Raw genomic sequence first — 25618 nt, 5'->3', positions numbered from 1 at the left:
ACGCAATGAATTTGCCTAATACCTAGCCCGAAGGATTTTGTAAACTCCTAAAATCGTTACCGCAGATTTATAGATAGTGAATATTGTTTTTCAAAATATCGGAATCTAGAAAATTCGGTAGAAGTATATATTTGGAGAAAGGTCTTTTGGAAGGTCTGCTTAGAAGTGGATAGATTGAGTTGTTAGATATATCATCGGGTTGCGCTTTTCGAGTCTGTTGTTCACGTGAGTTCGAAACCAGGAAAATCATGAATTAAGAATGTTGTAGGACAAGGCTTCCCGAATCCGGTGTCGCGACCCCGTGGGGCGGTGCGTAACGATTATTAAGGGTCGCGAAGAGTACACTAAGTACTATATTAAACTTAAATATAGAAACGATTCCGAGAAGCGGTGCGCTTGCAAAACAATGCGGACTTAACAGAACTCGCGGAAAGTTTTAATATATTGGAAGAGTTTAAAAGTTTGAGAAGTCCTGTTATAGGGTATATCACATATGCTGTTAAAAATAATAAGCTTCATTTAATTGATGAGGTATTCAGTTATTTGCATTTCAGTGGTCGCACTAACTCATAGTCTCTTCACTCCTAAACGAGTGTGCGTTACTATATTCCGAACAAATTCACTTTCGGTTTGCGCTTAAGTTTATAAATGTTAACTGTATTAATAGGTGACCGTACATTTGAACCCATGCGTATATCCACGGGTTCAATCTATATGCGGGTGCTAAAACCCATGGGTTAGGGTTAGTATGGGTTTAACTATCCGTGAAACAAAAAAAATTCCATAGGTTCAATAGCATACAGGTGCAATTGTCATGGGTTCAAATGTACGTGGGTTCAAATGTAATGGAACCGTATTAATAATCAAAAATGAGTAGTACGGGTTCGCGCTTGTTATCAGAAATTGTACACTTTATAAGCGTATTCAGATCTTTCTTAACTTCTATATGTAGAGTTCATTACTTCATAGATGTTTCCATGATCTTTTTGAGTTCGATTTTTTTTCTGGAACTACTGTAATGAAAATAAATTAGAATTTATGAAATTCAACAAGACGAAGTTCCTGCGCAGGAATATCGGTTTATTTGCAGGAGATTTTCTTCGTCGCCTGTGCTGTGCTAATACTATTCAATTTTTTAAAATCAATCAAAACAATTTTTGTTTATTCTTGAATATATTACCAAAGTAAGTCTCTAAAATAAAAAATAAAAATTATTTAGATGTAAAGTGTCATCCGCGCCGTGTGAAAATGCTAATTAATTTGCGAAAATTAATCACAATTTGCTATTTCTGAACATGTGACTAATGTATATAGATGTCGAAAACTTTAACGCTAAAATTATTTTAAAAATGAAATATGTTTTCGATTTCTCGGTGATGTTACAAACAGATTATTTACTAAGCTTTGTGTGATCCAATCATTGGATTATGTCGTCAGAAAGAAAGGTCATAGTTGACTGAACCTCATTCCGAGATTAGCTTTGTCTCACATATTTCCGAAGCTGAGTGTCAATCATAGGAAATTCAAGTCGGCGCGAAAATTTGGATTAGTTGATATTTTAACGTTTTTGAACTATCTATTATAACGCCCTGTATCGCTGGGCTGGAAATGGCACGTCTCATGCACCGAATTTTCTGAAAAGATAAGTGGACAAGAGTACAGTATATGGTCAGCCGTGAGAGAATAAAAAAAATACACCAGTAACTTAATAGGAAATTTGGAAACAAATAAAACTGCTAAAAAGGGACTTTTTCCATCTTCGAGTACTGAATTTGAAATAAACTGATACATTAGTTGTGAACAAAAAAATTTTTTTTTTTCTAACAAGAGTATTGTAGCAAAGCAATCCAAATTTGTGATCCAGGTCTGAAATTGAAGGTAACTGCGCGACAAGAATCGCTAGATCCACGGGGCCAGGACCAGTATATTCCACAGCTTTTTTTAGGGGTGTGTTTCCAATTTTAGGTGATGGTAGTTATTTTGTTGTTAGTGATAAAACTATTTGTAACTTATATGTGTTATGTATTTGGCTGATCATATGCACCAGCTGATGAGCCAATTTCTGGATATTCAAAAACAATTTTATTTATGTTAAGAATTTAAGTATGATGTTACACCTGAAAATTAGGGGGGTGTTTGGTGTTTAAAATTTTCGCGGGAGGGGGGTGTAGGGAAATTATTGCCTGGGACCAATTGTGATGATGAGATATAGGCTTAGCGGCATATGTGTTTTGTGATATTGATCGGACCACAAAAAGCTTAAAATCTTATACCATCGGACTCTATTTTTAATCTGCAATGATTTTCCTATCATATTTGATTTATCTGTTTATTACTTTTTTGTCATTTCACAGAGTAAATATTTACGGGTTGGAGTTGCTTTAGAAACTTTAGGGTCAGTCTGATTCTCAAATATAAAGCGCCGTCGTTAATAGAAAACATCACTATCACGACTGTTATGACTTCACGGATGTGCTAGTAAATACATAGAATAAAGCCCGAACGCAATGGTTCTCAAACGGTGAAACTAATTAAAAATACAAATATTTCTTAGATCTGATCTTGCCCGCCTTATTTTGGATATTTACATTTCTTTATTTTGAATATTTAACGTATTTCAACGTTTTTTTTAATATAACATACTTTTGCTTTACTATCTGTTATTTGTAGCTTATTGTTAACAAGTTATTATTGATAAATTTGAGACTTGACAAATTCTAAAAAGAGTGCGCTACTTGAAAAGTTTCAGAACCGACGATATTATGTGAGTGTGTTTCAAGACATGTCGACATGGCGAAAAAGTTCTCGGTAAGACGGTAACACAAGGTTGAAGCGCCTCAAAATTTATACGAAACAAGAGATGAAAATAAACGTACGCAACGAGATACTTAGATTTCGTTTCTGATATAGCATATCGCGTTTCTCGCTTAGCGTAAAATAAATTTCTAGATCGGTCGAGGTAAACAGCACAACGATAGCCACACAGACCGTTTAGTCAAGGCGAAAGCGAAAGTCCGAACGCTAACTTCTTGAATATTCGATTTTGATAGCAAGTGTATATTGATTTATGTGTCTAATTGATTGCTTGTATAGAGATTTGGGGGGTCCCGAAGTATATGGACCAAGATGACGCACAACCTGACCATAGTATGTGTACCAGGTTAGGCTTCAGGTTGTGCGTCATCTTGGTAAACATACTTATGGAACATACAGACTTATACGGAACGACCACAGTAAGCTGTTCCATATACTTGATTTATATTTCTTCATGCGCAGTTTTGATTTCGCCTAAGATAGACTTGTCTGGGGCTTTTTACGGAGTGGGCATAACGCTTATAATTACGGGTGTATTATGATAATTCGACATTTGTAAAGTTACGCATGAGTAATCCAATTATGACAGATGAATAATGAATAACTATATATAGCATGTGCAGTAAAAACTTCGCCTTATTAATACATGGTAGAACTTCGCAAAATATGATTGATATGACACTCGGGATTTAAGAATTATGTAACCTCTGGAATTTGGCGTTTTTTTTTTGCGAAATTCTGCAATGTATGGGTGCATGGTTTTTGTGCTTAGATGCAGCGTGTTTTTATTTTAATCACATACCTTGGTGATTAGATTTATGGTACAAATTTTGGCGCTCCAGAAGTATGTGTACCGGTGACCGTACATTTGAACCCATGTACATTTGAACCCATGTGTATATCCGCGGGTTCAATCTATATGGGGGTGCTAAAACCCATGGGTTAGGGTTAGTATGGGTTTAACTATCCGTGAAACGAAAAAAATCCCATACGTGCAATAGCATACAGGTGCAATTGTCATGGGTTCAAATGTACGTGGGTTCAAATGTAATGGAACCATGTGTACCAATAGGCGGTAACTAATTTTGTTCGTCTATTTTACATCAAGTTGTGTAAGGGGACTGAAACCTATGGGCAGGGGTTATATTCACTTGGTTAACACATAATAGAATTAAAATAAGGAAAACTGGACTAAAATTATGGCTTAACCCTAACCTGGTACACATACTACGGGAGTATCGAAATTTTTGCTGTGTTCTTCCCCAGATCTGTATGTTTTCATATGCGTGGCAGTGTAGTAAAAGTTCATTTCTTTGATACTCAAATCTTCGACAAGACTTTGCAGTATACGTACCGATGAATATTGACTGCAAACTGTAGGATCGGGCCATGTATGATTTACCCCGATTTTTATTTACCCCGGGTTATCCTTGTGACGTTAATACTATAAATGTGATAGATGACTCCACGACAGTAGGGAGGGTTTTAGTAAGAGTCTTGTTTTACGTTTGCAGGATTTGTGTATTTTGCAAACAAACACGTTTCACGAACAAATTTTTGTAAATTCGTGGGAGAGATGGCTTAGTGCAGGGATTGGCTAGGTTTTTGAACCAGTTGACAACAATATTGCCCACCTAGACTGACATGCCATGTAAGTGTGACGTAAAAAGTTACATTTTATGAACAAAGTTTTACAAAAGCAAAAGTAAAAAACTATAGGCCTCGTGCCAAAACTAAATTTCATCGCAATCTCAACAAGTGAGCTATTTTTTTTAGCTAAAACATCAACATTTGGTTTTAGTTTGGCTGTGGCAGCATCAGGGCCAGATTGAATTACCCAACGGGCCGGATTTGGCCAGCGGATCGTAGTTTACCCATGTCACCCCTTTATTCCTCTCCGTATACGGATTTGGACAAGTTTCGTCTGGACAAACATAGAGATTGGTAACGTAATATTACAATATGGGAACAACATATACAATGTATTTCACTGAATTTCAGCAGCAAAAATGATCTAGAAATATAATTAAATGCGATATTTTTTTTTCATTGTTAAAAGCTATAATAAGTATATATATATATATATTCAAGAGATCATTATAAAAACAATATGGCCAGCACTGTCGCATCACGTGGAACAGAACGACTCTCAAATGTGGAAACGCCAAAATCTGAGGGAGGAAGCCCGAAAATTACGAGAAAATTGCGCGGGAAAAGAGCAAAAATTGGCGGCAAAGTCGTTCTATCATGTGCAGCCAACGTTTGTGACGACACAAAGATAACGTGGTTCAAGAATGGCGCGGAATTCACTGTTCCTTTTGTGACATCACAAGAAGAAAATGAACACAGGGTTTATTCGACAATAAATGAAGGTAAAATCAAATATATATTACATTGTTTAAACCAGGGCCGCGTAGTTTGGCTTTCAATGGAGCCGAAGTCGGGATTGCAGACTTTTTATTGTGGTAAAAATACTACTACGGAACTCACTGCAGAAACCCGAAAAAAGTCTTATATATTCCAAAGTTTGTGCTATCAAATTTTTTCGGAATCGGAGTCAAAATTTTTACAACCCGGATCCGGAGTCGATTGTGAATTTTCTCCGACCTGGTTTGCATTGGACTAAAATTATGTCGAAACCGAATGATTTACTATTCCGAATACATCTGTAATAATATTTTTTCAGATTGATTTATAAATTGACTCACTTTCACCATAATATGCTTTTACACATATTAATGTAGATTTATAATAAAAAAACAGAAGGTTTTAGGATGGCTAGTACCAACGACAACGACGAGTTAAAGGCTGTAAAGTTTCACTGTGTGCCAATGTGCTGCAGTTTTTTCACTTTTTCTCTAAAATTTACAACTACTTCATTCTTTCAGATGAAATTGAACTCATCATAGACAACGTGCAACGTGACGATGCCGGTTACTACTTATGCGTCGCCTCCAATGCACAAGGGGAAGCAAGTTCCATGGCTGAACTATCGGTAAAGGCTTTTTAGCAGAACAAGAGACTATGATGTCACGGTGACGTCACGTTCCGGTTACGTCATCATTTCCAAAATGCACTTCACTGAAAACAACATTTCGTGTATATAAACTTAGTTATCACTGTACTCGAAGCTTCTTGTTATGTCCCTGAAAAGCACGGTGGGCCATGCCGAAAAGTTGCAAACTAAACTTGGAAGTCGATTCGACTCACGGACCCACAAGGGTCCACACTCACAGTATGAATTTAAAAGGATTCATGCAATATTACTCATAAATCCGAGGATGTCCTTAAAATTTTGATATGCTCCTTTAAAAGAGTGCCAAAAATTAAAACCACATGAAAGTCTGGCTGACGGCCCAAAATTTGCGATTGCAATCGTCTCATTGGCTCCCCCTAGCGATTATATTTATCGAGTTTTAGTAATTAATATCAAAACGTTTTGTCAGTTTATCTTTATTTTTTTTTAAGTTATTTCCTTTCAATTTTTCCTGTCGCTGAAATTTTATTCTGTAAATAAATAAACGATGCGAATATGAGCGATTCTTATATAAATAATGTTGAGCCATCTGGTGTAATCTTAGTGCTTTTTATGTATCGTTCAAATTTAGGGAGTGGTGAATATTTTTGTTATTAGTAATAAAACTATTTGTAAATTATATAAATGTGTTATGTATTTAACTGATCATCTTCATATAAGATACTTTCTGAATTTTTTTTGGGGGGTGTTCACCCCCTATTCCGACTGAACATCACAGATTTATATTGAGTAGCGTGCTGTGCTGTCATATTATGGAGAAGTTAGGTATGGGGATGGATATATGGACACAATCCCCATTTGAATGACTTCCTCCGCACAGAAATATTTGGCTGCCATATAGACAGCAAGCAGGTTGGGAATAGCTGTAGGTATAAGACGGCCTCCTCCGCTGAGGGCATACTGGGCTGCCACAATCACTATTTGAATGGCCTCCTTCATAGAAGGATATTAAGCCGTTATTTAGACAGCAGGTTATAGGAATAAGGTTGGATACATGTCTCCAATAGCCATTTGAATGACCTCCGTCATAAAGGGATATTGAGCCGTTATATAGCGGTGTCTCCAAAATGCCGTGGCCCACTTGACTTGTCCCATTTGTCATACGAGTCCCATTTGTCTTACGTGTTCCACTTGTCCTACGTTTCCCACTTGTCCTACGTGTTCCACGTGTCCCACTCGTCCTACGTGTTTCACGTGTCCCATTCGTCCTACATGTCCCACTTGTCCTACGTGTTCCACGTGTCCCACTTGTCCTACGTGTTCCATTTGTCCTACGTGTCCCACTTGTCCTACATGTGCCACGTGTCCCATTTGTCCTACATGTTCCACTTGTCCTACGTGTTCCACGTGTCCTACGTGTTCCATTTGTCCTACGTGTTCCACTTGTCCTACATGTCCCACTTGTCCTACGTGTTCCACTTGTCCTACATGTCCCACTTGTCCTACATGTCCTACGTGTTCCACTTGTCCTACATGTTCCACTTGTCCTACGTGTTCCACTTGTCCTACATGTCCCACTTGTCCTACACGTCCTACGTGTTCCACTTGTCCTACATGTCCCACTTGTCCTACGTGTCCCACTTGTCCTACGTGTTCCACTTGTCCTACATGTCCCACTTGTCCTACGTGTCCCACTTGTCCTACGTGTTCCACTTGTCCTAAGTGTTCCACTTGTCCTACATGTCCCACGTGTCCCACTTGTCCTACGTGTCCCATTTGTCGTACGTGTTCCACTTGTCCTACGTGTCCCATTTGTCGTACGTGTTCCACTTGTCCTACGTGTCCCATTTGTCGTACGTGTTCCACTTGTCCTATGTGTCCCACTTGTCCTACGTGTCCCATTTGTCCTACGTGTCCCACTTGTCCTACGTGTCCCATTTGTCCTACGTGTTCCACGTGTCCCATTTGTCCTACGTGTCCCATTTGTCCTATGTGTTCCACTTGTCCTACGTGTCCCACTTGTCCTACGTGTCCCATTTGTCCTACGTGTTCCACTTGTCCTATGTGTCCCACTTGTCCTACGTGTCCCATTTGTCCTACGTGTTCCACTTGTCCTACGTGTCCCACTTGTTCTACGTGGTCCATGTGTCCAATTTGTCCTACGTGTTCCACTTGTCCTACGTGTCCCACTTGTCCTACATGTGCCACGTGTCCCATTTGTCCTACGTGTTCCACTTGTCCTACGTGTTCCACGTTTCCCATTTGTCCTACGTGTTCCACTTGTCCTACGTGTTCCACGTTTCCCATTTGTCCTACGTGTTCCACTTGTCCTACGTGTCCCACTTGTCCAACGTGTCCCACTTGTCCTACGTGTTCCACGTGTCCCATTTGTCCTACGTGTTCCACTTGTCCTACGTGTCCCACTTGTCCTACATGTGCCACGTGTCCCATTTGTCCTACGTGTTCCACTTGTCCTACGTGTTCCACGTGTCCCATTTGTCCTACGTGTTCCACTTGTCCTACGTGTCCCACTTGTCCTACATGTGCCACGTGTCCCATTTGTCCTACATGTTCCACTTGTCCTACGTGTTCCACTTGTCCTACGTGTTCCACGTTTCCCATTTGTCCTACGTGTTCCACTTGTCCTACGTGTCCCACTTGTCCTACGTGTTCCACGTGTCCCATTTGTCCTACGTGTTCCACTTGTCCTACGTGTTCCACTTGTCCTACGTGTTCCACGTTTCCCACTTGTCCTACGTGTTCCACGTGTCCCATTTGTCCTACGTGTTCCACTTGTCCTACGTGTTCCACTTGTCCTACGTGTCCCACTTGTCCTACGTGTTCCACGTGTCCCATTTGTCCTACGTGTTCCACTTGTCCTACGTGTCCCACTTGTCCTGTGTCCCACTTCCCCGGCATTTTGGAGACACCCGTTATATAGACAGCCGATTAGGGATAGGTCTCAATCGCCATTCGAATGGCCACCTTATTAGAGGGCTGATATATAAACAGCAATTGAGAAATAGCCATGGAAATATAGTTCCAATCGCCATTTGAAAGTCTTTTTGGATACATAGTGGACATAACGATCGTTTTGTTGTTATGTTGTTCTTTGACAAGTTTTGAAGAAATCGCTTTTCTCTTTGATTACTGGATCAATTGCTTTGAGTGGTTAAAGATAGAATTTTTCTCCAGAAGGCTATTACTTTTTTTTGCTATGACGTCATCAAAATTATGTGGCTCTACATGTCCATATATTTGAGCATAGCTTTCTTGTTTTGTATAAATAATTTTGTCATATTGACAGCGGATTTGATTTTAGTCCACTCACACAAAGGCAGAGAGAAATAAGATGTTCGACACGAAATCGGCCGTGTGCTATATTTTTTTAATTTTCATGAACGCAAATTATTTAATATTGGCAACTTTTTAACAATTGCACAGCAACAACAATGCTCCTAACAAATAAAATAATTCAGTAAAACATTCGATGGATTCATTTCGCGTCCAAAAAGCGTGAAATAACTGTTAAAAATCATCCAAAACTCAGCATATTGCGGATGAATACTTTGAGGCGGTGAATTAATAAAATGGATGCATAAGTCTAGAACAGAGCGACCATGTTTGCTCTGAACCGAGTAAATAAAATATATTGTCAAAGAGTCCATATCGTTGTCGTGCTGGTTTCGGGTTAGTTTGTAACTTTGAACGTGACATTATGAGACAAATCTTAGAGCTGTAATATGCATCTTGATGTTATCGGACACTGGTAGAGAGAAATATAGGAAAGAGAAGCGTAGTGCATTTAATATATATAATATAGTGCATAATTTGAGTTGAGCTATTCTGTAACCGTCAGGGCTTCCTGTCTACTCATTGAACAATTAGAAATCAGTGAGCTGTATCCTTCGTTAGATTATGACTGTATATTACGTTGGCTTTATCTAAACAAGTTCCGCTGTATTATACAAAGTTAGCAGGTGTAATGAACGCTAACTAATTTTGTTTTGGCCGCTCAGTACAGGGAGACGCCGACCAGTAACAGATTGTTTTAGACTAGAGTGTTGCTGATTTGAAAGTCTATTTATTCCAGTAATATGACTCGAGGACGCATTGTTCATGGCCGGTTGATTCGCCCCGTACTTGATATAGGTTGAGATTATCTTGTATCAACTTCTGTCGCAATCGATGACTTCGGTGAGTGTATGTTTCTTCCGAAAAATCCCTCAATTTCCTAAAAGTAAAAGAAACAGGGGAACCACTGAAGTGAACGAATATATATGTAGAAACCTAAAGAAAGATTTTATGGGATGAGTGCTGTCAGGGTCGGTCTGTCTTTGCGGGAATATAACCACCTGATGCTGTTTTTTTTGCTTTTTTCTATTATGATTAGTGTGTGTTTTAGGCTTCCTTTCATCACCGTACAGCTGTTTTCCTGTTTTATGTCTCAAGTAAATTGACCTTTACTTTCTTCTGAGTCAGTGTGCGTGGCCTTGCTTTGAGCAATAAACTGACTGTTCTCTAATAGAATCGCGATACCCACATTTACTCAATTTCAGTTTCCATCGAATTTTTTAGTAATGTAGTGACCCAAAATTTTAGGCTGGAAACTCAGTTTTTCGAATTAAGTGATTTCATTTTAGAGCCTTGTTTAGAGCAAAAATAATTAAGATCGATAAATGTCGTTGATATTTTAATTATAATCACAAGAACAATTTTTTATTTCACGAATAATCACGCCTTTTGTTCTAAACAAGGCCATTCAAACAAGGCCGAACCGTCCAGCATAAGTTTTTTTTGCTGAAATATGACTTCCTATTCGCGCGCTTTTGCGACATAAAATTATATATTCTGGCAAGATAACGTTGATAGGACGTTAATAACGACTGCATTGGGTATTTATCCATGTTATGATCGTTTATGTGCGCCGACACAGTCTCATGTAACTCTTTGATTAAATATGCCTATTTTAGAACTAAAACAAGTAAAAAGGATGTAAAATATCCAAATATCGACGACTTGTCCATACTCGCCTTCTTAAGCCGTAGCGCAAAGCGTCCGCAAACATTGTTGTCGGAGGAAGTCGAAACTGATAAGCCATTGCGTAAACCACTCTGCGAAGGCGAGGAGTCCTCTTGCACATTGTCACATCACTCATAGGATTCGGACCAGGGCCGGATATACCATTAGGCAAGGTAGGCGAATAAATGAAATTGTTGGCTATTGGCCCTTTAACCTTAAAAGAAAGTGTGCTTATTTGAAATGACGTTTCGCATGTATGTGTGTGGCCTGTAGCTAACATTTTGTAATTCACCCAAATGTACTTGTGGTGTCATAATATTTACATAAGCTCGAAATCCCTATAGTGACGCCATAATAGATTAGTTGTGACGACATTGACACAGAAGAGTCCTCATAATTAGCCTTCGGTGTCTCATCGACCAAATCCAGCCCTGATTCGAACCTACAGGTTGTCGCCGATCTAAATGTATTCTCCATTATTGTATTAACTTACTTGACCGAATTTAGGCGTTTAGCCTAAACAGGTGCAGATACTAACTTGGTACCGATATTAAAACAGCGCGATAAGAGTGGAAGACAAAGAAATAATTTTTTTTCACTTTTGAAACAATAGCGTGTGCAGATGCCAAAGCGCAACAATTTGGCGTAGTTTCACGGCGATGCAAGAGTTATTTCAATAAAAACTACAGGGGATACAAAAAAAATTTAAAACAAGCCCTTGTTTCAAAACAGTTTTTTTTTAGAATTGATAAAAAACAAAACTCTGACCACAATTACTGCATATTTAATAGTTGTATCTTGTACACTGCGTCCGTAAAAGCGTTGTTATATGTATCGCCGCTTGAAGAATGTCACACAGACAACGTCAATAATATGCTTATCTTCTGTATCTATCGTTTTTAGCAATGGAAAATAAACGATAAACTGGCTAAGCGGTGTAAATAAAATTATTTTATAAAATCAGGATCCCACACCGTGCTTGTTTTTCAATTTATAAAATAAGAATAACGATATATGAACGAATATGAATAACGTCTTTATGGTAAAATATCAAGCAAATTTTAGTTCCCATATTTTTTGTACATTATTTTATTCAGATAATCTCAGATTTAAAAAATATTTTCTGCAAATAAATTATAATGGATGACACTGTGGTGTTGTTGGCATTCGTTTGGATTTCTCTATTAGCAGCAGGGTGAGTCTATTGATTTTACATGATCACTTATAATTCAGGGGGTACAACCTGCGGCCCGCGGGCCAAATGTGGCCCACAGAAAGAAATTGTGCGGCCCGCGAAATGAGTTTTTAATTTAGTTTAATCTAGTTTGTGCAAGTATTTGCAATTCCTTTGCGTTGCAAAGCCTATTTTTGAACTTGTGCGAAGCGAATAAAGCATGTCACAGAACCAACAATTATTAAAGTTTTTGTGCCTGCAACTACTAGCAATCCTATATCAAATTAAGGTGCGGCCTGCGGTTTCACGCAGTTAAAAGGTTGCACACCCCTCACTTATATGTTCTTTCTTGGGATACCTTATATGGGGGAAGGCTTTTATTTCCCTACTTTCGCCAGACCCAGAAACTGTACAAACAATCACTGATATTTAACGATATGAAAGGAGTTACTATTTGTTTTTCATAAAGATAGAGATCTTTGGGTTGCCAGGCAGGTTGGGTATGGGAATAAAATTCATTTCAGATACATAGACTTAGATCAGGGGTGTGCAACCTTCATTATAAGAGGACCAGATATAAGTAACTGGATTAAGCCGCGGGACGCACCTTTAATTGAGATAGCCTTTTATAGTAGTTGCAGCCGCACGCAAAAATTGTTTCTTTTTGTTATTGAAATACGTTGTTATAACATTGTTGATTTTGCTAGCTAGTTTTGCTATATGAACTGGTATAGACTTTGCGACGCAAAGAGATTGGAATTGCTTGCACATACCAGATTACCTAAACTAAAAACTCGTTTCGCGGGCACACCATTCAATATTGACACTTCTCCAATATTTCCTTGCGTGGCGCATGTTGCCCGCGGGCCGCAGTTTGCCCACCCCTGGCCTAGATGATGGACGCAAGCATAATCATTAATCAACCAGTGGTTGGACCGCGACCGACCTGCCCTCTAGTTAAGGGTGTTCCAGTGTTCAGCAATGCCATGACAAATGTGTCTCTAACAGTATTTCTTACCTTTCCCTTTACAGGTTTTTGCATTACGTGTTCTCCAACTTCATCAGACACCATCAGGTTAGCTTTTCTTGGACGATTTTCAGATGATTCAAATATGATTTCCTCATATATATATATATATGTGAGGCAGAGGAAAGTCGATAACATGGCTTAATCACCGGCCTCTTGTCCGGTTACTAGTCAATGTCGGGTATGAGATTATTTGTTTCAAATGCATGGACTTGATGGTGGAGAAAGCCGGAGAAAGTCTGTCAGTAGCAAAAGTTAGGAGGTCTGCTCAGTTTAGTGTTCTTCCCATCAGTAGTACGCAATAATTTGCTTCATTGATAAACTTTTCAGGCACCAGATACTACAAAAAGGACTCAGGACGCAGATCATGAAAGTATTACTTATTTATCTGTTTGCTTGCCTATGCCTAGCTCAATACTGAGAGTGCTAATAGATATTAAAGATGATGACTCAACGTATTTTGCTTGAGCTCCTGCTACTGGGATACTATAAGCTCTTAGTGTCATGCTTCTCAAAGTTCGGAACTTTTATATCCTCCCCAGAGGAGAGGAAGGCCTATTAGTGAGTAACAACTAACAAGACTCTTGAATCACTCCTTTTTGCAGTCCGTGATTCTAAATCAGAAGAGGTAGACGTCTCTGCAAAAGTACCATCAACTCATGTTACTCAGGAGAGAACGGAAATCGTGAATGGCGATGAGAAGGTTGATGCCACTTATGATGCCTAGTGTATATAATATGCCCATGTAGTAACTTTTCCGTTAAACCTCATTACTTTTCGATTTTGATCGGTAAGCATTACTAAGTATGTTGATAGGTATTTGTCTGTTTGTTTGCCTGTTAGATACACGCGATATCTCACGAAAGCGAGGTTGAATCTGCTCCAAATTTTGCATGTGCAATCATCATATCTTGGACTAGGAGCTCATTGATTTCAGATGAATTATGATGTATAATTAGCAAGGTATTAATTAATTAGTGATGGGACAAGGGGTGTCACTATTGAGTCAGAGCGAAGGATACACGCCCCTAGATCGATAAGTCAACGGTCTCCGATTGCTATCTTGTTTAATGTGTTGGTAACTTTTATTAGTGATAGAATCGCATTACTGAGCATCTTAAAACCGGAAATTGTTTTGCAAAAACCCGAAGCAAAAAAGTATTTCCATGCAGACAATGTAAAGATTTAACATAGAAATATCTACCGATATGTATTTTTGCTCGTGAATATATAAAAGCAAAATTAGAAAATTAAGTGTTTACCATTTGCTTATCACTAGATTATAAGCATGAGAATCTCTCATATTGCTGCCAAGATATATTTTTCACATGCTCAGAGTTGTAACCAATATGGGGTGACCAGTAACCCTGAGGAAAGTGGAGTCCCAGGGCCATCCCAGTTTTGAAATGAGTCGGAAGACAGTCTATCTATCACTGAGTTAAATCTCAAGGTTGGTTGGTTGATTGACGAGCCTCCCCAATACTGTTTTAATGACTCATTGTTTAATTAACTACAGGCTGTAAAAAATACTCTGAATTGTGTAAACCAAAGCGTATGTATATATAATACAAACGAGGTAACGCTCCGACAATGGACGCCATCCTGTGTCTATTGTTCTTGGACATCTAACAGGGCGCCTTATGAAAAGTCCGCACACAATCATTGAAACATAATATCTATTTTTTTACTGATATTTTAAGTATAAAAATTTTGAAGATCGCGTTTCGAAGAAGAATCTTAGCCAAACACGTTAATATCCCAATTTGCCAAATTACATTTATAGTACATTGAATTGTATTTGAAGACAAGTATACCGGTTCCGAGTTGCTTCTGAAGTAAGTTGGCCATTCTAATCATCATAATTAATCATTTGACAATGCCATTTCTTATGACGTCACAGATGAAAAGTTGTATTTATTCGTCGAAATTACCGGATGACTCAACTTCGCTTCAATGGCCGTTTCCATTTCCTGGTTAACATTTTTCGTCTGCCAAGCTCCATAATGCTCTACTGCTCAGCTCCAAGCTGTACAATAAGAACAAATGACATTGTAGGATTGTTACGGAGACATTTTACAGCGTCAAAGTGGCATATCACTATGAAATCTTCGAAAAAATGTCCAATAATGGTTCTACGTTGTGTTTGTGGTCAAATTTAACGCATTAGATAATTTTTTAAGTTTAATATCGTTATATATTTAGGTAGCATATAGCTTAAAGTTCAAAACCCACCCATCGGTTTCATTCTAGTCCTTATAACAGATGACTTATTCAATTCGGTACAACAACACGACGAAAATTTCCCATAAGACTCTATTGTTTCGCGTTTTCCAACTATGGCACAAGCACAAGGTGGCGTCCATAAACTTGTTTGACATTAGGCAAGTTGGTTGCCAACCGATGGTGTAATCCAGCTCACAAAGAACCAAAAAATTTTGGGAATGTTCTTTGATAAGTTTGTAGAGAACACATTCTTTTCATGATGTATGAGTGCAGCAGCAAAGAACTTGTTCGCTATGTAGTCAGGAAAAATTTACCATTGATCGTGACTCCAGCCTCAAACTTTGAGAAAATTGAATTGTTAACAAAAAAAACTTTACTTATGCAAGTCTTCTTTATTAAACTATTAGGAACACAAATGGAACAATCTTGCAGTTTTTTTTTTTTTAATTCTGACTTTTGACTTTGTAGTCACAATTGAGAACGTGAATTTCCGATTCTGACTGGAAAATTCAGAATTTAGACTTCCACGAGTTCAAAATATGACTCCAATTAAATCATGCCAAACCTTCAAAGCCATTCTGCACAACACAAAAAGTTAAAAAATTACCGGCTAAAACACTAAAATATTATCTCCTTTATTCAAGAACTTGTCAGTGAACGTTCCTGTGACTAAAGTTCAAAGTGTCATTTGGGTAAGGTATATTTGAATGGGATTTCTGTATTGGTCATGTTTCCCTTTACACTGAAAAGTCATTTTTCAGTTAATTTACACATTCTATGTGCACAATGGGCTGAGGATTGATGATCACCAGTAAAATTGAAAATTTGGCGCTCCCAGTATTTTTAAGTATTTTTACCACTTGGATTATATAAGGCAAAGTAAAAAAAGTAAGTAAAGGGAAAATGCCTCGGTACGAATACTACGGGAGCAAAGAACTTAATTCATTTCACCCCTGATGTTCAGGTTTTTCAATATCAAATCAAATGTTTTTTTGGGGTGCAGGAGGATACTGTACAGAGAAGTGATAATGAAAGACGCATTCTTCCTTCTCCTCCTGCTCGAAGGGATAATGTTGATGATGAAAGCTGGCAGCAATTACCTGAACATGAGGTATGGGCTTTTGTTGATAAATTGATCTTTTTATTTTTGTTTGATGTATTTCAGTTTTGCTTGTAATCTAACATTGTGAATTTCTAAGCATCAGAAACACACTTGCTGTCTCAGTTATGACTAATCTGCGCTGGTTCGCAGGTTCTAATCCCTTGAGGATAGTCATGCACAAGAGGTGCTTCACTAACTCGCCGGTCAGTTAAAGCTTTCTTTCCCATCAAGTCTGTATACTGAAACCACTATTGACACCCTTGACATGAACTGATGGTCGGACGAGAAGCAATGGTTTCCATCTTTTGAAGCTTCCATCCCCCCTGGGATGGGATAAATAATAAAACCCTGTCTTTTACACTTTCTTACAGGCACCACCGCCACCATATTCAGCAGAGCAACCTAAGGTAATAGAATCTGTTGTGAGATCAACATTACCTTCATTTCATAATTGCATTAATTTTGACAGTGCTACTCAAATAAAGTCGCATCACCCATGCTCAGGTTGTGCGCCATCTTGGTGCGCATACTACGGGGGCACCAAGCCGTCTATTCAACTTTCCTCTCCCCCAGTATACATATTTAAATCCTATTCTAACCTTGTGTGTCTCTGCTTGCTGGTTCCCCGAAAGTTGTTTAGTCTCGTGATTTTCAACAAATTTTAGAGTAAAAATAATCTAATCATCGAAATTTTATATATGATTTCATGTGGCCCTCTTTATTCCCAAAAATTACCAGACGTCCTCTAGGAATAACTGTGTGGCCCCCTGGTTTTTATTCCATGTGTACTGGAAGTAAATATGAAAAACATTGTACTATGTGATAAACGACCACATTTGGTTTTGTCCTTGCTTGCTTTATCTCTTATACGAGTAGTAAACTGGTAGGTTTGGCCTATGAAACCTTAATCATTTTTCGTGCAAGGTAGCCGCAGACTAGTAGACCGAATGGTCATTTCGCGGTTCTCCTGTCCATTCTGGGAAAGTATGTGAATCAAGATGGCGAACACCGGAATGTAGTATGTGTACCAGGTTAGGTTTAGGCCATAATTTTATTCCAATTTTCTCTTATTTTAGTTCTATTACGAGTTCGGGGACTAGCCAAGTGACCATTGTTTATACCTGAAATTATGGCCTAACCCTAACTTGTTACGCATACTACGTTCCGGTGTCCGCCATTTTGGTTCACATACTTCAGGAGTACCTTAATAAGTATATGATATGATTAATTTTATTGAGACTGTTTGCCTGAGGGCCTAAAAAAGTCATTTGACTCTTATACCAAATTCTGCCTTGATAGAAGGTAAATGGTTCTATGAATTTTTCCTACAGGATGAAAACCCCTACTATACTGATGGGCAGAATATAACGAAAGAGCAAGATACTCAACAAATTTCTACAGAGGTGGATCCACAAAGCAAAAAGGGTATGAGCTTGCATATTTGTTATGTAAGCTTGCCCAGCGGTTTGGTGTAGATGTCACTATCGGTCAATTTTACTTTGATTGATCTGGCATAAAATCTGGCCCAATTCAAAAACAATAAGAAAACTTTTCGTATAAACGAGGCTAAATTTTCAATACGGCCACTGTGAACATGGTACAAATAACCACTGCTAAGTACTCACATACTTTGAAAAGACAGCATTATTATACTTATTCATAGAGATTGGGAAAACAAATTTTTTTTGAAATTTACCAGGCGAAATGAAACGGTCATTCTAAAATGGCTGATTTCTATACAAGATCTTATATTGTATTGTATTTTACAGCAACTCTCTTGCCCCAAGACATGCCAGGCTTGGGGGTTCCTACCAAAAAGAAAAAGCATGAAAGCGTTCAAGAACTGCAATATGCGATGACGCCAATGAAACTATTGGAAGTAAGAAAATTCTAGGTTTATTTATACTTAACATAGAGAGGGAGAGGAAAGTTGATGCTTCATCTTTTATCAGAGTAAGACCTTTTATCTGATTACCTGTCCATGTTGGCTTGGAAATAGTGAATAGGATAAGACTTGGTACATAAGAAAACAGAAAGCTGGAAAACGACTTATTCCTCTTCTCGCATCCCTCATTTCCAAATAGCAATTATATTGTAAGATATAAAAGCATTAGGTTATTTTCATTGTTCTTTAAGGTAAAGAGAGGCAATCAAAGAGTGATCGAATCTTTTGAAAAAGAGCCGCTGAAATTCAAACTGGATCAAGATGGATGTTGTGTTGTAACCCCTTACTGTGTTGCCCTTTTCCCTGTCGATTGTGTGAAAGAGGAAAAGACTATCACAATGAGAGCAGATCCACATGGGCCATATTCAAAAGTTTCTGTGAGTAGCCTAGGTATAGATTTTCATAAGCTTATCAGAGCATGTCCATTCAAATTTATGATCAATTTTCCCTTTTTCATATTTATCCGGTTAGACCAGGCCTTCCCAAACTTTTAAGCTTGCGGCCCCTTTCTATATATACCAAATTTCCCGGCGAATAGGTCAATCCGGCAAATAAGACGAACCCCTATTTTAAGCACTAAAAAAGAGTGTTTTTCTATATAGCCCTCCAATAAGACAGGACAGTAAAAATGCTTCGCTGTTAGTCTGTTAAGCACTAATATGTATCAATAGTTTTATATCGTTAGAACCAGCTCATGTTTGTTCCAGGTAAAATAATACTAACAGCATTAATTCTTAACAATAAAAGGTAATTTTCATCTTTTTGAACAACCCCTCAACTGAAACTTTGAAATAATCTATGAATATATCAATTCAATCAATAAAATTGATTGATTGATTGAATATGGTGTGATAAGTACTGCACTGTGAGTCTGGGGGTTAGTTAACAGCTGTGTTTTCCAGTCTGGTGTCCTTTTTCCCTGAATCAGCAAAACCGAAGGGTCATAAATCAATCACGTTATCTTATGATAGCTGTTTTCTTTTTGAAATACTGATATAAGTATAAACAGGGAGTGCTTCATTGCACCATCCATATTTTTAAAAGAAATAACACAAATAACAGCTGGCAGTACAAAGTCAATTAAATAATCTCCATTGGCAGACACTTTGGCGCTGCGAATAAATATAAAATATATCAAACCAGACATGAAGCTTATACAAATCATGTTTGAGAAGACTAGTCCGATAAGTCCGAAAATAAAAGAAACATAACTGCCCAATAAGACGGCCGCCCCAAAATCATAAATTTGGGTCCAGAAAAGCGACTTAATCGCCTCGAAATACGGTAATCTCCTCTTATCCCATATATTCCCTGGAGATTTAAGTTTTGCACTAGTTATAATATTTGTGTTTCGAATCAAAGAGTCTAAAAAAATACAGTAGATATAGTATTATGTGTGAAATTGGTGTACGAGCCTTTTGCGACCCTTATAATTCTTTGTGCACCCCGCGCAAGGGTCGCAACTGCCAATTTGGAAAGAACTGGGATGAGCCATTATACACTTTAATCTTATAACACGTCACATCATCTTGCACGATTTGGGCAACATGGATAGCTAGAAAAATGCCTGGGCTTGCATAATGGGTAACCGTAACCGACCAGTGTTCAATTGAATTGACTATGATGACTATAGAAATCCTTTTACATAAGAATTGTGAAATCAGTGAAACTAGGATATGATTCACATTCCTGAGGGAGAGGGAAGCCAATACGATGACTTATTCGAATGACGAGCCACGGCCACCAGTCCGATTACCAGTCCATGTTGGGTATGAGATTTAGCCAGTAATTTTTTGTTTCCAGATGCATGGACATCATGATGGAGGAAGCCGTAATCTGCGGTTATGTGAACCACCTTATGGTGGTGATGAGTCAGCAATCCTCTCGCACATAATTATCTCCCACAGGATTCGAACCCCTGCATCAATTTAGTACCTCATGTTTTTCATTCGATATTATATATATATATTTGACTATTTATTTGTTATGTTTTTTGTATATCTATTACAGAAAGAAGATGATTCACGAGTTTATATTTGTCCGCACGTAATATTTGAGTCGGAACAAAAGATGGAATTCGAAGCTAATGTGACTCTGACCATAGCTGTTCAGTATTCTGCTAAAGATCCAGATGTAAAAATAAAATTACATGTGGGTTTGTTTTGTTTTTCAGATGGGAATTGAGAGAAAAATTCTGCAGTTTATATTTTCAATAATTATTCAAAAACCAAAAGTATATTTTTCTACAATTGTTATGTCACGTTCAAAGTGAATTAAATATATCTATCAAGTCTCAGCCTGGCATTATTGGTTTGGTTTGAGCATGAGTTATTAACAATGAGCTGATATCCAAATTTAAAATTTTGAACTCAATTGCAGCACATTACCGTCGTATATCCTCGCAGATAAGCCAAGTTTAAAACTCGAAAAAAAAGTTGCCAAGCTAAGGGGTCGGTTTAACTCTGATCGCACTTAAACGAAATGACATTTCATAAATTAATACCGCAAACCTAAACTGAATGATATTATCATTAACGAGTCTAACAATAAAATCTGCGATAGATACTAAATATTATTTAGGAGCTATTTCATTCACTGTGAATTGCTAGAAATGCAAAAATTTCCCATTATGCACGTCACCTATTGAAACCAAGTATGAAGACAATTCAACACAATTTGCTTTTAGATTTATTGCCGTGATCGTCCAGGATATCTCGACTTAGTTAAAATATGGTATACAATGATAATTGTAAAATATTTTCAATCGAAAAAATCTTTGAAGTGTCATAAGCACTTCGAGTATAATAATATATAATACCTAATCTAAAAATGTTTTCAATCAAAACGTGGACGGGGCCGCTAGGATGTGTGCGCTATATTCTATATTAATATAAACCCTAAAATAGATATTCTGGAGGTAGCGAATAGCGATATTGAATATTAATTTCAAATTGAACATTCCTGGATGTGATAGTGTGTATGACACTATACGATTTGTAGGGTCGGCTTATATGCGAAATTTTATAAAATCGCCGTTTTGAAGCTTTTTTTAGGGAGTCGACTTATATGCAAGAATATGCGGTAGTTGCTCGCAATTCATCAATTTTGGTTCAAGGTTCGTCACTTTTTTGACTAATTTTGTATAAAAATGCCATTCTTGAAGAATTCTAAATCTTTAATTGTAACTATACTCTAACTATACTAACACTCTAACTATACTCCAGCATTTAATGAAGCTTGGCTTAATCTATTCTGGCTTAAATTAATCCCAAAATTGCGGGTAAATTTGGATTTTCAATTTTTAGGTTGAAAGGATCAACAACAATGTCGTTACAGATGATAAATTAGTGTGGCATGGACAAGATAATCTTGTCTCGTTTGAAGTAAATAAGTTTTGCAAGTAAGTACTAATTATTAGCAATATTATGCGGGCTAACAAAAAAAACAAACAACAAAAAAATAATTGTGACTGCTTAAACTTTTTTGCCATTGGCAAAAAGCAGTTTTCAAAATTATATATCGATATAAACATATGTTATTAGTGTTATCACCAATGTTCCCTCTAAGAAAATTTTACACTGTGCAAATGTTTGTTTTAGTGAGCAAGAATATTTTAAGGCTGTGCAGAGTCCTGAATGATTTTGTGATATATTAGAATAGTACATACAACATACATACACATTTAACTCCAATAGCTTGTCCATGTATTCATGCTTTTCCAATGTTCATACACTTTGTCCATGTTTACTGCTAGTCCACGGGCACCGGCCCACGCTGGCGATGTAGGCTTGGCTTAAAATAGCCCGTTCCAGATGATTCCAAAGAAATCAGGATATACTTAGACGTAACAGACACGTGTGTGACATCACAATGAACAGTGGGAACAAAAATAAATATGGAACAAGCATTCTAGCTAGGCGTTAGAAAATATGATGAGCCACGCTTTGAAAACGAAATTTTACGAGTGTGCGAGAATGAGATTTTACTGCGCAAATGGTCTGATGGTATTGCGCACTTTAGAGGGACCCTTGGTTATCACTATGATTGAAGCATTTTCTAAATGCGATGAACAGTAACCTCATAATTTTTATTATCTATGTTATAAAGAGCTGATTACAGTCACAGATTTGTGTGAAAAAAAGTTTCTCTTTATATAAGTCAAATTACCAACCTTGATTTCAGATTTGGTATATTTGGGGAAAAAGATGAATTTCCAAAAATGAGAAGACATTTTCTCAACACTGTCTTTCTGTCTGAGCCTTCTGAAGAAATTCCTAAATGCCATATCATCCATTCATATGTGTGCGGTAATGGATTTTTAGAGACTCATGATCTGCTGAAAATGATCAAATCACAACGAGCTAAAATTGTGGTTTTTTGTCAGAGTTTCGAAGTGAAGTAAGTGCAGTTCTTTTTGGTCATTTATTTCCTGTTTTTCACATTCACTGTGAGTATAAGAAAAGCCAAATATAAGTTTGGGGGGGTCCGACCGGAATTTACACAGTGCAACCACGACGTAGAAGTCGCAACGCCACTCGGTGTCGCCCAACTGAAAAAAAAAAAACGAATTTCAAACGGGGGGACACGACCCCCGTAACCACCCCAAGCTGGTTGCGCCACTGGTTAGCATAATGTCATTTCGTTTGAATGTGATATAAGCCGAATTTCCAGTGCGATCGGTGTTTTGCACATTTTTTTTTTAATTTTAAACTCGCCGTATATGCGGGAATATACAGTATATTGTACCCACTCATTAACCTAGGGTTTGATGCCTTCTCTTCATCAAGATAATGCCTTCTCTTCTGAAGATAATTCTGAAAAGTAGTCCTTTCACTGCTAAAATTCCCTGAATTATTTGTTCCTGTGTAATTTTGGGCTGGCATTTGAATACAGGCCACAAAACCACCATTACCCTTAGTTGTTTTTTTCGGCAGAATGTTATAAACATGAATGTTTTTACCTGTTTCAGTTATGGCGACAATGGGAGAGCCAAGTTCTATGGACAAGATATTCAAGTGGAACCAGACAGCACAGTTGTCAACTTTTCTTCAAGATGGACAAGCTCGCTTTTCAGTGTTGATAAGCAATTTCTAATGAGCTTGATAAATTCGGATAAAAGTGAAGGCCATATAAATATCAATTTTAAAATGGATGTCGATGGTAGCGATGAGAACATAATTGAAGAATCCTTTGAATGGAAATTTCCTCTGAATGGAAATTTCGCTTTCCAAAAACTGAGATTAATGCCACTGGCGATGGAAGTGTTGGACAAAAGATTGATATGAGAATGGGGGATGACAAATTAGCTGAGATTTCGGCAATTGTAAAAAATTTCGCAAACAGTATGGAGCACATGATGAATCAAGTTACTCCAATGCAGACATATCCTATTTCGCGTCGAGCTGTGGATCGAGGTCCCACTGCGATGCAATCACAATCTCAAAGTTTGCTGGATTTGAGGGACGATGAGTGCCCAACACCTGAGATGTATGGGCCGATGCCACAAGCAGCTGCCCAGCCTTCCATAAATGAATGTTTATTGCCGAGATCTGAGACCACGCTTGACTCAAGAGCTCTGCCCAGTAATCAACTTCATGCATTAAATCCGAATTATCCTGCATCTGCTGACGAACAACCAGAAATTCACCCTCCTAGACGAAGTGAAATACCAAATATCCATGGATTAGCAAACAGGGCATCAGATTACCAATTCCGTTCAGAACAAGCACACTCTTCTCACCCTACAGAATATTCTGATATATTCGGAGATCATTCCTCTTTTTCATCAGAAACAAAGCTACTTCCAGAGCCTCTCAACCCTGACATAGTGAACATGGAAACCCAAGATTCAAACTCGCTTATTAGGCTTTTCAGTGGTGAGCCACCTGACCCTGAATCAAAGAACATGGAAGAGCAAAAGTCAGACCCGTTCAGTACACTTCACGGTGAGTCAGAAGAAAAACACAGAGATTAGTCTATTTTACCAGACGCAAAGCTTTCAGCAAAAAATTCAACCAGTGATGAAAAACTCTGGGAATTCGAAGTAAATCATCAAGACAATTTTGAATGATGACTTTCTCAAATAACCTATCTTGCTGTTGCTGATGCTGTTGCAATTCTACTTGTAATATTGTTAGAGCTAACAATGTTGTTGTTATATGTATGTGGCCTAAACACCATGCTTTTTGTACAGTTTGACTTTCAAGTACTATTATGTAGATAATAAAATAAATGTAATGTAAATATCCAAAATAAGGCGGGCAAAATCCAATCTAACAAATATTATTATTTTCAATAAGCTTCACGCCCACTCAAAAAATTGTCTACTCACAATTGTGGGGAGTGCCCTTACTGCTTGAGAAACACTGAACTAATATGTTGGAGCTATGTATAGCTTTATCCTTAGGATTTCCATTTATCTTGTGGGAGAGTAAAGGCGATATGGCAGCTTCGGTCAGCAGTCCACTTGTTAGCCAGTTAATTAGCTCAGTTTTAATGGAGGAAAAGGATTTACATATTTAATCCTTGGGAAGCGGAAAGTTGATAAGTGGCTTAACCATACGGCGAACCACAACCTGTCCAGTTACTAATCCAAGTAGGGTATGGGATTAGTTAGTTATTTGTTCCAGATGCGAGGACTTAATGGTGGAGGAAGCTGTAACCGGCCAGTGGTTAGGTGATTTTCTGATTTCCGTGGCTCGCCATATGTTTATCGGCGGTCTTATCGGCTTTCCTCACCACCATGATAAATATGTGGATCTTATCATTGGGAGGGGTATATGAAGCTGATTCGAGTTTGTGTAAAATGATTACGTATTGTGTCTCGTAGAGTGAGCCGGGCTTCGCTGATCCTGACGTCATGGTATTCACCCCCTATTCCTACTAGAGGTAAGATCGGGCTAAAAAATTCCAGCCCGACCCGACTCCGGCCCGTGGGTATTAAACCCGAGCCCGACTAATTACCTGAATTTGCATGCCCGACCCGACTAACTAACTGGATTCACAGGCCCGAAATTTCATATTTTATTTAGGAGTTCTTCGAATTGTCATTGCAAGAGGTTAGTACAGTATGGGGGAATGCTGGGACATATTTCTTCTTTTGTGAGCTCTATAATCTGCACATTCATTTGACAATGCGGGGCTAATGGATAGAGGGTAGCTAAAGGTTTTACTGGGCAAACTAAGAAATTCCCTAGCGACACACATATTATCATCAAGAGGCATTCAATAACGTGTCAAATGTCCCGCTGCACTCCACTTGTGCGGCACATTAAATTAAACGAGGTATGCCGTTAAAAAGCAATGAATAAGTATCATCATCTAAAGAACTACGA

General features: G+C 38.0%; 2 protein-coding genes across 2 annotated transcripts in view; both read left to right on the top strand.

Annotated features, from left to right (window-relative positions):
• Positions 1–4854: 4854 nt before the first annotated feature.
• On the top strand, positions 4855–6350 carry LOC120333659 (neural cell adhesion molecule 1-A-like). The gene is made up of 2 exons (XM_039401023.2): positions 4855–5186; positions 5703–6350. The coding sequence occupies exons 1-2, from the start codon at positions 4925–4927 to the stop codon at positions 5822–5824; spliced, it is 384 nt and encodes a 127-aa protein (XP_039256957.2). The 5' UTR covers positions 4855–4924; the 3' UTR covers positions 5825–6350.
• Positions 6351–10783: 4433 nt separating this feature from the next.
• Positions 10784–25618, top strand: part of LOC120337162 (uncharacterized) — a 38980-nt gene continuing 24145 nt past the window's right edge. The window contains exons 1-11 of the mRNA XM_078116031.1: positions 10784–10986; positions 11911–12008; positions 13020–13062; positions 13345–13387; positions 13620–13717; positions 15882–15929; positions 16241–16348; positions 16711–16746; positions 17671–17764; positions 18109–18218; positions 18476–18661. Of these exons, the coding sequence (XP_077972157.1) occupies positions 11953–12008; positions 13020–13062; positions 13345–13387; positions 13620–13717; positions 15882–15929; positions 16241–16348; positions 16711–16746; positions 17671–17764; positions 18109–18218; positions 18476–18661 (822 nt within the window). The 5' untranslated portion in view covers positions 10784–10986; positions 11911–11952. The remainder of the gene's footprint in view (positions 10987–11910; positions 12009–13019; positions 13063–13344; positions 13388–13619; positions 13718–15881; positions 15930–16240; positions 16349–16710; positions 16747–17670; positions 17765–18108; positions 18219–18475; positions 18662–25618) is intronic.

Source organism: Styela clava, chromosome 1 (genome assembly GCF_964204865.1).
Source record: "Styela clava chromosome 1, kaStyClav1.hap1.2, whole genome shotgun sequence".
Classification (NCBI taxonomy): Eukaryota; Metazoa; Chordata; class Ascidiacea; order Stolidobranchia; family Styelidae; genus Styela; species Styela clava.
This window is presented reverse-complemented; position numbering and strand designations above follow the sequence as displayed.